Genomic DNA, 12,354 nt, shown 5'->3' with positions numbered 1-12,354 from the left:
CTCTTCCAGGTGGTGCTAATGTTGTTAAACATTTTACGACCTACTTACTTATGTCATAGGTCGCCTCCCCCTCTTTAATATGGACTCCGGTACTGAGCAAGCATCTTTTCAGGCACATGACAGCTGATTTGACCAGCTGCCATGTGCCTCTAACAACCGTGGGTGAAATCTCTATCCAACTACGTATATATAATAATATAATGATATATACTATATATATGCATAGATAGATGCAAGAAAAGCCGGCAGTTCGTGTGCCGTGTACTGTAAAATCACTGCAGGAGCCGACAGGATTGAAGAGATTTATTTCATACAGTAAATACAAATAGAATAGGTAGATATATAGATGTCAGTGACATATACAATTAGTATAGTGTGTGTGCAACTTACTGTACATGTATTTAATTAATAAAAGATTATTTGTTGGAAAAAAATGCGTGGGCTCCCGAGCAATTTTCGTAACCAGCAGAGGTAAAGCCGATGACTGGGAGCCGATGTTTATAGCCTGGGAGGGGGATAATACCCATAGATCTTCCCAGGTTATTAATATCAGCTCACAACTGTATACTTAGCCTTTACGGGCTATTAACCCCTTCAAGACCCTGCCCTTTTTCATTTCTGTTTTTGCTCCCAGAGCCAAAACTTCTTTATTTTTCCATCAACATGGCTGTGTGAGGGCTTGTTTTTTGTGGGACAAGTTGTACTTTGGAACGACACCATTCGTTTTACCATGTCGTGTACTAGAAAACAAGAAAAAAATTCCAAGTGCAGTGAAGTGGCAAAAAAAGTGCAATCCCACGCTTGTTTTTTGTTTGTCATTTTTGCTAAGTTCACTAAATGCTAAAACTGACCTGCCATTATGATTCTTCAGTTCTTAGACACCAAACTTTGTTAAATAAATAAAAAAAATTGCACCATTTTTCGAGACTCGTAGCGTCTCCTTTTTCATGATCTCGGGTCGGCTGAGGGCTTATTTTTTGCATGTCGAGCTGACATTTTCAATGATACCATTTTGGTGTAGATACAATCTTTTGATCGCCCGTTATTGCATTTCTATGCAATGTCGTGTTGGCCAAAAAAAGTAATTCTGGCGTTTTGATTTTTTTTCTCGCTACGCCGTTTAGCGATCAGATTAATCCTTTTTTTTATTGGTAGATCAGGTGATTCTGAACGTGGCGATATCAAATATGTTTATGTTTGATTTTATTTTTATTGTTCTTTTTTAATGTGTATGTTTGATTTTATTTTTATTGGTTTTTTTTGGAATGGGGCAAAATGGTGATTTAAACGTTTATATTTTTTATTTTTTTGATATTCTTAAAAACATTTTTTTCCACTTTTGGCATGCTTCAATAGTCTCCATGGGAGACTTGAAGCTGCCACTACCTGATCGGCTCTGCTACATAGAGGCGATGATCAGATCGCCTCTATGTAGCAGATTTACTGACTTGCTATGAGCATCGACCACTGGGTGCGCTCACAGCAATCCAGCACTGTCAACCATAGAGGTCTCCAGAAGACATCTGGCTGTCATGCCAACGAACCTGTGACACGCGATCACGTGATCCTGTGTTTTACTTTCAATTATTGGACTTTTTTCTGGGTGTTTGTGTTTTCTTACAATGTGACTATGGGGTTAGTAATGGGGGCGTCTTATTGACTCCTCTCCATTACTAACCTCGGGGCTTGATGTCACCTGACAATACAAAGGTGATATCAACCCCCCCCCAACTATCACCCCACTTTCCACCACTACAGGGCTAGTGGGAAGAGTAAGGCTAAGTGCTACAATTGGCGCATCTTAGAGATGCATAGAGATGCTGTCTGCATAGCCTTTGCTGGTTATAAATTATAGGGGAACCTCGTATCATTTTTTTTGGGGGGTCCCCCATTTTAATAGCCAGTAAAGGCTAATTATACAGCTGTAAGCTGATATTAATAGCCTGGGGACCTCCATGGGTATTACGCCCTACCCAGGCTATAAACATCGACCCCCAGCCGTCGGCTTTCCCTCTGCTGGTTATGAAAATTATGCGGGAGCCCATGCCATTTTTTTCCGAAAAATAATCTTTTAGCAAATACATGTACGGTAAGCTGCAAACACTGTAATAATTGTATATATCACTGACATCTATATATCTATTTATTCTATTTGTATTTACTGTATGTAATCCATCTCTTCTATCCTGTCGGCTCCGACTGTGATTTTACACTACGCGGCTGCTGAATTGCCGGCTTTTCTTCTATGTGTCTATGTATGGATTATATACAGTTTTGGCCAAAAGTATTGACACCCCTGCAATTTTGTCAGATAATACTCATTTTCTTCCTGAAAATTATTGCAAACACAAATTCTTTGGTATTATTATCTTCATTTAATTTGTCTTAAATGAAAAAACACAAAAAGAATTGTCCTAAAGCCAAATTGGATATAATTCCACACCAAGCATAAAAAAGAGGGTGGACAAAAGTATTGGCACTGTTCGAAAAATCATGTGATGCTTCTCTAATTTGTGTAATTAACAGCACCTGTAACTTACCTGTGGCATCTAACAGGTGTTGGCAATAACTAAATCACACTTGCAGCCAGTTGACATGGATTAAAGTTGACTCAACCTCTGTCCTGTGTCCTTGTGTGTACCACATTGAGCATGGAGACAAGAAAGAAGACCAAAGAACTGTCTGAGGACTTGAGAAACAAATTGTGAGGCAGCATGAGCAATCTCAAGGCTACAAGTCCATCTCTAAAGACCTGAATGTTCCTGTGTCTACCGTGCGCAGTGTCATCAAGAAGTTTAAAGCCCATGGCACTGTGGCTAACCTCCCTAGATTTGGACGTAAAAGAAAAATTGACAAGAGATTTCAACGCAAGATTGTGCGGATGTTGGATAAAGAACCGCGACTAACATCCAAACAAGTTCAACCTGCCCTGCAGTCCGAGGGTACAACAGTGTCAACCCATACTATCCGTCAGCGTCTGAATGAAAAGGGACTGTATGGTAGGAGACCCCGAGACATAAAAAAGCCAGGCTGGAGTTTGCCAAACTTACCTGAAAAAGCCTAAAACATTTTGGAAGAATGTTCTCTGGTCAGATGAGACAAAAGTAGAGCTTTTTGGGCAAAGGCATCAACATAGAGTTTACAGGAGAAAAAAAGAGGCATTCAAAGAAAAAAACACGGTCCCTACAGTCAAACATGGCGGACGTTCCCTGATGTTTTGGGGTTGCTTTGCTGCCTCTGGCACTGGACTGCTTGACCGTGTGCATGGCATTATGAAGTCTGAAGACTACCAACAAATTTTGCAGCATAATGTAGGGCCCAGTGTTAGAAAGCTGGGTCTCCCTCAGAGGTCATGGGTCTTCCAGCAGAACATTGACCCAAAACACACTTCAAAAAGCACTAGAAAATGGTTTGAGAGAAAGCACTGGAGACTTCTAAGGTGGCCAGCAATGAGTCCAGACCTGAATCCCATAGAACACCTGTAGCGAGATCTAAAAAATGGCAGTTTGGAGAAGGCACCCTTCTAATATCAGGGACCTGGAGCAGTTTACCAAAGAAGAATGGTCTAAAATTCCAGCAGAGCATTGTAAGAAACTCATTGATGGTTACCGGAAGCGGTTGGTCGTAGTTATTTTGGCTAAAGGTTGTGCAACCAAGTATTAGACTGAGGGTGCCAATACTTTTGTCTGGCCCATTTTTGGAGTTTTGTGTGAAATGATCAATGTTTTTGCTTCAAAAGTGCTTTTTGCGTCATTCTCTTTTGTGTTTTTTCATTTAAGACAAATTAAATAAAGATAATAATACCAAAGAATTTGTGATTGCAATCATTTTCAGGAAGAAACTGAGTATTAGCTGACAAAATTGCAGGGGTGTCAATACTTTTGGCCACAACTGTATACATATATATGTGTGTGTCACTGACATCTATATACAGTTGTGCTCAAAAGTTTACATACCCCGGCAGACTTTTTGCTTTCTTGGCCTTTTTTCAGAGAATATTTTCTCCACTCATGGTTAGTGGTTATGTGAAGCCATTTATTGTCAAACTACTGGGTTTTCTGCTGAGTGAGTTTCCGGGATCCAGACAGACTCTTGCATCATTCATCCAGCCATTGACGTTTCTGGATTGTGAGTCATGAGGAAAGAATTGTTACTGTATCTACCGCAAAAGGTAGTTGAACTGTATAAAACAGGAAAGAGATACAAACAGATATCCAAGGACTTGATAATGCCAGTCAGTAGCGTTTAAACTGTGATTAACAAATGGAATATCAGGGGCTCTGTAAAAACAAAACCACGGTCAGGTAGACCAACAAAAATTTTGTCCACAACTGCCAGGAAAATTGTTCGGGATGCACAGAAAAACCCACAAATTACATCAGCTGAAATACTGGACTCTCTGAAAACTAGCGGTGTGTGTTACCATGGCTTGTCTGAAGTGGAATCTCCAGGAGTGGACCCACTGGACCGTGGCATAGAGGGGTCCCGGGCGAGCTGCCAGGTGGAGCCGACCCCTATACAGGGATCATTAGGAGCAGGCCCAGGGGTTCGGGTACCACGATAGCCGGTACCGAGAGGGGCGGCTCAGGATGGACTGGAGTAGGAGTGCAGGACTGAAGCATAGACAACAGGACGGAACAGGAGCACAGGAGGGAGGCAGGACTGGAGTAGGACTGTAGAACTGGAGCGTGGATAGCTGGATGGAGTAGGAACACAGGAGGCAGGACTGGAGTAGAACTGTAGGACTGGAGTGTGGATAGCAGGATGGAGCAGGACTGGAGTAGGACTGAAGGACTGGAGTGTGGATAGCAGGATGGAGCAGGAACACCGGAGGCAGGACTGGAGCAGGACTGAACGACGGGAGCATGGATGGCCAGACGGAGCAGGAACACAGGAGGGAGGACTGGAGTATAGATAGCTGGGCCCACGGAGCTCCGGACTGCGGGGATACTGCAGGGACCACGGATGGCAGGACTGCTAGGCTACTGCAGGAATCACTGAAGACAGGACTGCGAGACTGCAGAGAGCACACGAGGAAGCAGGGCCCAGTGTGCTAGCAAACACAACGATCAGGTGCCTCCCTCAGGGGGGAACGGCCTGATATAACCCTGTCTGGTCTGCCATTGGTCAGTAGGTGCTTCCGGGTCAGGGCATTGCTGGAGCACAAGTAACAGGAGGGAGGCGCGGCCTATGGCGCATGCGCATTGCATGCAGAGACCCCGTCGCCCGCGAGCCTGTCAAAAGGGACCGCCGTGGCTGTCGGGCGGCGGGGGGCTGCGGCGTGGGAGTGGAGGCCGGGTGAATATGCAGAGGCGGCGTGACAGTGTGGCTGTTTCAAGATGAAGAAAAATGGGCTGCATGGTTGAGCCGCCAGAAGAAAGCCATTACTGCACAAATGCCACAAAGTATCTTGCCGACAGTATGCAAAGCAGCTCAGAGGCAAGCCTCAAAACTTATGGAACAAGGTAATTTGGAGTGATGAGACCAAAATTGAACTCTTTGGCTACATCCATAAACGTTACATTTGGAGAGAGTTCAACAAGGCCTATGAGGAAAGGAACACCATTCCTACTGTAAAGCACAGAGGTGGATCACTGATGTTTTGGGGATGTGTGAGCTACAAAGGCACAGGAAACTTGGTCAAAGTTGAAGGAATGATGAATGCAGCACGTTATCAGCAAATACAGCTGCTCATGGGACGTACTTGGACGTTCCAACATGACAACGATCCAAAACACAAGGCCAAGTTGACATGTCATTGGCGACAGCAGAAAAAAGTGAAGGTTCTGGAGTGGCCATCTCAGTCTCCTGACCTCAGTATAATTGAGCCACTCTGGGGAGATCTCAAAGCGTGGAGCTCATGCTAGACAGGTAAGGAATTTACAGGAACTGGAGGCTTTTTGCCAAGAAGAGTGGGCAGCGTTACCATCTGAGAAACTAAAGAACCTTATCCACAACTACCACAAAATACTTCAAGCTGTCACTGATGTTAGAGGGGGCAATACACGGTGTTTAGAAATGGGGTATGTAATCTTTTGATCAGGGTCATTTGGATGTTTTGGGATGTCATTATGATTTAAAAAGAGAAAACACAGCAGTTTGACAATAAATGGCTTCACCCAACCACTAACCATGAGTGGAGAAAAAGGTTGGGTGTTATTATTCATATTGTCTGAAAAAAGGCCAAGAAAACAAAAAAATCTGCCGGGGTATGTAAACTTTTGAGCACAACTGTATCTATGTATTCTATGTGTATATATCTATTCTAACTATTCCATTGTAACCTGTCAGTGTGATTTTACTGTGTGCGGCACATGAATTGCCGGCTTTTCAAAGGACACCAGTGCGTAAAACTCGGACAGCACGCGTATGGTCCGAGTGCTGTGCTATTTTTTTTTTCTTGCACCCTTAGGCTTGCATTGGTGAGTCTCCAACGATATACCCGTATATTCGCAGCATGCTGTCATTTTGCACGCACGCTGAATATGCCTATGAAACGGTGATGTGAACTGCCCCATAGATTAACACTGGGCCGTGTGCTATACAGTCTTTTCTTGCATAGCAATCGGTAGTGTGACGCCGGCCTAAGGAACGTAATCAGGAGACCCCGATAGCTAAGAATTTCCTATTAGGATGTGTGCCCATGTACAATATTTGGGGCAGAAATGTTTAAATACCGTATGTCATAGATCTAAAAAAAATCTAAAAAATAATAAAGACAGCTTGAAAAATAATACATCATACAGAAATAAATAGGAATGGACACAATTTACTACAGCTGTATCAATCTTGAGCAAGTATTTTTACTGGTTTTTAATTCCTATATGACGTACATATCCATCAAGAGCATGTCACTTTGCGCTTCATGACAGATGTGTATGGCATGCTGATCACACAGTGCAGCTTCTGTATATGTGCGATCGGCTAAACAAGCCCAACTGATGTTTACAACTGGGCATATGCTGTAATGTCTAGGATCAGTCTTTTCGCCTAAACTGGCCATTTAACCTGTCATATTCTGCTCCTCTCTATAGCACAATCGCAGAGTCCTGACAGGTTGCTATGACAAGCAGAGATTGAAAAAAGCCTCCGGGTCTGTAATATACTACAATTTATTGGATTCCATCGGATGTGGGGCCTGATAGGCCAGCTGTCAGTCTAGGACTGATAGAATAGTGTAATACATTGGACTACTTAAGTAGTGCTGTGTATTACTAATGTGATCATAAGATCACATGTAATTTTTTTCTTAGGGAGTAAGGTGTATTGTAAAAAAAAAGTTTGTGTTTGAAAAAAAAATGTAAAAAAACCCACTCCCCAAAATCCGAGTGTTCCCATTAAAAATGGTTTAATCTGAAAAAAATAAATATGCCCTCAAAGTCTGACTTATTTCGTATATCCGCGTCTATAATGATATGTATTATAATAATATATCATCATTTATCACGCACTTTGAACATCGCAAAAATTGCCAATTTTGTATATCCCACGTCACAGAAAAGAAAAATGATCAAAAAGTTGTATATATTCCAATTTGATACCAATAAATAATAGAGCTTATTATGCAAAAATGCAAGCCCTCACGTAGCTCTATAAATGGAAAAAAATTTAAACTTATAGCACTTTGAACATGATGCAAATTAGTATTTTTGTTTAAAAATTGTTTTCAAAGTAGTAAAAAGTTTATGTAAATTGGGTATCATTATAATCGTATCTGATCATACTAAAACAGTATACTATTACTGTATTTATCCCATTGGGTGCTCACTGGAAGTAAAAAAAAAAATAGAAAAATTTTGCTCATCCAGCATCATAAAAAAATTAAATAAAAAGTAATCAAAAAGTCATACATACGCAAAAATGGCACCGGTGAAAATTCTAAAACATAAGCCCTTATACAACTGGTAAATATAAAAAGTGTGTGTCGCAAAATATGGCAAACCCCCAGTTTTTGTGTGAGGATTAAAACATAAAAAAATCCACAAATTACGTATTGTCATCATCAAGACAACCAGCAAATTAACAACAATGTATACATACCTTAGTACAAAATGACGTCTTAACCCCTTTCCCACCTTCGCTATACATTCTGGTGTGGATGTATGAATTGGGTTCAGGAGCTGAGCCCGCACCATACCCAACCAAAGCCAGCTGTGTTATACAGCCAGTGTCTGCCTGTGCCAGCTGAGACTGGAGCTAAGCTCTGATCACTGCTGCTGTCTCTTGATTCATGCTGCCGACTGTATGAATCGGAGCCTGGCTGCACAATTCTAGCCAGGTATATTTTTCTCTGAAATAACAAAGCATTTATATACTTTATATTCTTTTTTCTAAAAAAAAAAAAAAAAAAAAAAGCCAGCTTTTTCCATTGCTGGGAAAAGCTAGCCAAGAGTGGAGCGAAAGTAGTCTTGTGTACAACTATGGTTCCTGGACCTTTAACATATGCTTTCTCTGAAACACCACTGCATGATGGCCCAAGTGACCATGCTGTCACAGTTCTGAACGTCTCTATAGCCATGCCATTTCGAGCAGAACTGTGGGCGTCTTCTTTGTCACCCGTATGATGCTGCCTTTTTATGATTTGAAAGCATCATAGAAGGTTTAAAGTCCCCAGAGCAAAAAGAAATGAAACGCCCTGCTGAACAATAAGAAAACTGACACCAGAAATTGTGGCGCCATGTAAAAAGTGAAAAAATGTTTGTGTCTACATTGCTGCTATTGCTTGCAGGAGATGTCTTTCTGGTCGTTTTATTTCATTTTACGGACTTTCCATTAGCTTGCAGTGATATAGTCAATAAAGATTTTGATTAATTAGCTTACGTCACCACAATACAAGCAATATTCATGGGCTCCCTTATATTTGTTACTTGTAGGAGTTGGAACTACAGCACAAGGATCTTGACTCACTCAATGAGAAGAAAGAAGCTCTGGAACTTGTAAGTACTTTATATATATCTGTATACTCATTTTTATCCCGGACGTGTATTGATTTTACATCCAGTGATTCAAATAATAAAGCCTGTAATGGCAGGTTCTAACTTTACCTTGAATGCAGCTGATGATGTAGTAATATTTTTCTCCTACAAGGCAACTAAGAGAACCTTACCTTTTTAAGGGTTGTTCAGAAACCAGCATTTTTTTATATTAAATGCCTATCACTTTAATATCTTAATGTAATCTCTTTTCTAGTATACCTTAATTAAAAGTTCCCTTTCGTTCCCTCACTACTGCTTTATTTTATTTTTTTTACTACGTCCTGTTTGATTACGCTTCATTTGAGAATCCCCATAGCATGTTAGGATACTCAAATGAATCGTTATCAGGGGGCAGAGGCTGCGGTCACCGATGGGAGGCAGTGAGGAGGATCATATGTGAGGGCTGTTACGTGTCCTCCAGGATGCGCACATAGAAGCATACCAAACAAACCCACTGTAGTGCATTGTAATTACTGCCACAACTATGGTTGCAACACAAATTAAGAGTGTGGATTTGTTCAAACTATTTGACCAAGTCAGATTTAGGAAAACCTGATATGGGCTTTTATTTTTGGAAAGCGCTGGAGGATGGTAGTGGGGCAGACCCCTCCCTCCACTCTGGGTCCTGGGAGTGGCCCATGTCCACGAATCCCATTTAAACTTTCAGTTAAAGTTTGGGCGTGTAAGTATTGGGTTTTTGCAAGCATAATAGCAGGAGCTCTGTGTAAGTCAGGTCTGTGTGAGACTGAACACAAGCCATAGCCAGAGAGAGAAAAGCCATTGCCGCACCCACAAGTTACATGGTGGTGCAGTTGCCCTCAGCAACAGATTGATCCGGCTGCGAACTGGAAAATATTGTTTGAGTTTATTTTCGTAAGTTGCCAAAATAAAGACTATTTTGGGTCACTGCCTCATTACTGCACTGTCATGAAAGCTGCTGCCTTACACTGCCAAGTCCCCTGCCCCATGCTAAAGCAAAGTGTCATCAGTTACCTGTTTCAAGGGTTGGGCTAGTCCCTGCTCTACTGAGCATGCCTCAGTTGTCAATTCCGACATATGCTCAATAGGATAATGTCACTGTAAACTATGCACTCCCTCGCCGGCCTTGATGAGAAGAGACAGACTGGCAAGACAGCACATGGAGACCACGGCTGGTCTCTGCTCACTCGCTTGTTCTCTCCTTCCAAGGCCATTAAACAGTATGCTATAAGCTCCAAGGCTCTCTCTCATAGGGCATCATAAGATTTTTTTTTATCTCTGTTTTTGTACCCCTCAATTGCTACACTCAGAAACCCCTCTAATCTTATTAATATTCCCTGCATTCTTTCTATCTCTTTTAATTGTGCCATTTGGAATTCTCGCTCAGTGTGTAATAAACTCTCCTTCATCTATGACTTCTTTCTTTTTGATTCTCAACCTTCTGTCTCTTATTGAAACCTGGACCCAGTAGTCGTGCACCACCGCTGCTGCTGCTCTTTCATATGGTGGACTACACTTCTCTCATACCCCAAGATCGGACAACAGAGTAGGTGGAGGCGTTGGTCTGCTCTTATCACCCAAATGTACCTTTCAGGTTATCCCTCAAGTACCCTCACTTGTTTTCCCTTTTTTCAAGGTCCATGCTGTCAGACTCTACACATGCTGTCAGACTCTACATCCCCTTTTCCATGCGAGTGGCGGTGGTATATCGTCCTCCGGGCCCCTCCCATCAGTTTCTGGATCACTTTGCCACCTGGCTTCCACACTATCTCTCCTGTGACATCCCCACCCTCATCATGCGAGACTTCAACATCCCCATTGCTCTTCCCCTCTCACCTTCTGCTTCTCACCTTTTATCTCTTACCTCCTCTTTCGGCCTCTCGCAGCATACTAACTACCCCACGCATGAAGACGGAAACTCCCTTGACTTGGTCTTCTCCCGGCTTTGCTCAGTGGATGATTTCACAAACTCCCCTCTCCCGCTCTCTGACCACAACCTTCTATCATTCTCTATCAAGAACTGCCATCCCGCCCAGGTCACCACCACTTTCCACACTTTTAGAAACAAACAGGCCATTAACACCCAGAAACTTATGAAGAACTTGCAGTCATCATTGGCCCCTATCTCCTCCCTCTCATGTCCTGATTCTGCACTAAAGCATTACAATGAACACTTCAAAGTGTCCTGGATGAAACTGCACCTCCTATACATAGAACAACTAGGCACAGATGGCGACAACCTTGGCACACGCTGCAAACACGCTTCCTACAGCAGTGCTCCAGGTGCACCGAATATCTGGAGAAAATCCAGTCTACCCGAAGATTTCATCCATTATAAGTTTATGCTTAAAACATACAACACTGCCCTTCACCTCCCAAAACAAACCTATTTCAACACCCCCATCACCTCACTATCCAATAACCCGAAGCGTCTCTTTGACACTTTTCATTCATTCCCTACTCAACCCAAGAGTGCAGGCCCCAACCACGGATCTGGCCAATTATTTCAAAGAAAAAATTGACCATATCCAAGAGTAAATTATCTCCCAATCACCTCATACCATGCACTGTCCTCCCTCCCCCATTGCATCTAGCTCACTCTCTGATTATGAACCAATAACAGAAGAAGTAATCAGGCTCCTTGCATCTTCTCGCCCTACCACTTGCACCAGTGACCCCATTCCATCACATCTCCTCCAGTCCCTTTCCTCTGCTGTCACCGCTCACCTAACAAAAATATTTAACCTCTCTCTCTCTTACGGTATCTTTCCCTTCTCATTTAAGCATGCCATCCTACAGCCATTACTTAAAAAACCATCCCCCTCCTCTTCTCTTTTTATACTGCCACTATTGGTCAAGCAATCAGTAGATTTGGGTTCCAGTACCATATCTATGCTAATGTCACCCAATTATACTCTTCTTCTGATATCACGCCTGCCTTTTTGGAAAACACCAGTGATTGTCTTACCACTGTCTCTAACATCATGTCCTCCCGCTATCTGAAACTGAACCTGTCAAAAACTGAACTCGTGTTTCCTCCCTCTACTAGCCTACCTATGCCTGACATTACCATTTCCGTGTGTGGTTCCCCCATTACTCCCCAGCAACATGCCCGCTGTCTTGGGGTCATACTTGATTCCGAGCTTTCATTCACCCCCCACATCCGATCACTGGCTCGCTCTTGTTATCTGCACCTCAAAAACATTTTTAGAATTCGACCCTTTCTTACTTTCAACTCTGCAAAAAACTCTTACTGTTTCTCTTATTCATTCTTGTCTGGACTATTGAAACTCTCTACTAATCGGTCTCCCTCTTACCAAACTCTCCCCTCTCCAATCTGTCCTGAATGCTGCAGCTAGGATCATATTCCTCACCAATCGTTATACCGATGCCTCTACCT

The 12,354-nt window shown here is 42.5% G+C and overlaps 1 protein-coding gene across 3 annotated transcripts in view; it reads left to right on the top strand.

Annotated features, from left to right (window-relative positions):
* IFT74 (intraflagellar transport 74) overlaps positions 1 to 12,354 on the top strand; it is a 181,917-nt gene that overhangs the window by 81,964 nt on the left and 87,599 nt on the right. For all 3 annotated transcript variants that reach the window (XM_073543682.1, XM_073543683.1, XM_073543681.1), the window contains one exon: positions 8,874 to 8,936. In XM_073543682.1, the coding sequence (XP_073399783.1) occupies positions 8,874 to 8,936 (63 nt within the window). The remainder of the gene's footprint in view (positions 1 to 8,873; positions 8,937 to 12,354) is intronic.

The sequence above is a fragment of the Dendrobates tinctorius genome, unplaced genomic scaffold (genome assembly GCF_039654945.1).
Source record: "Dendrobates tinctorius isolate UK_male_01 unplaced genomic scaffold, ASM3965494v1 ptg000134l, whole genome shotgun sequence".
NCBI lineage: Eukaryota > Metazoa > Chordata > Amphibia > Anura > Dendrobatidae > Dendrobates > Dendrobates tinctorius.
Note: the sequence above shows the minus strand (reverse complement) of the source record. Positions and strands in the feature narration are given on the sequence as shown.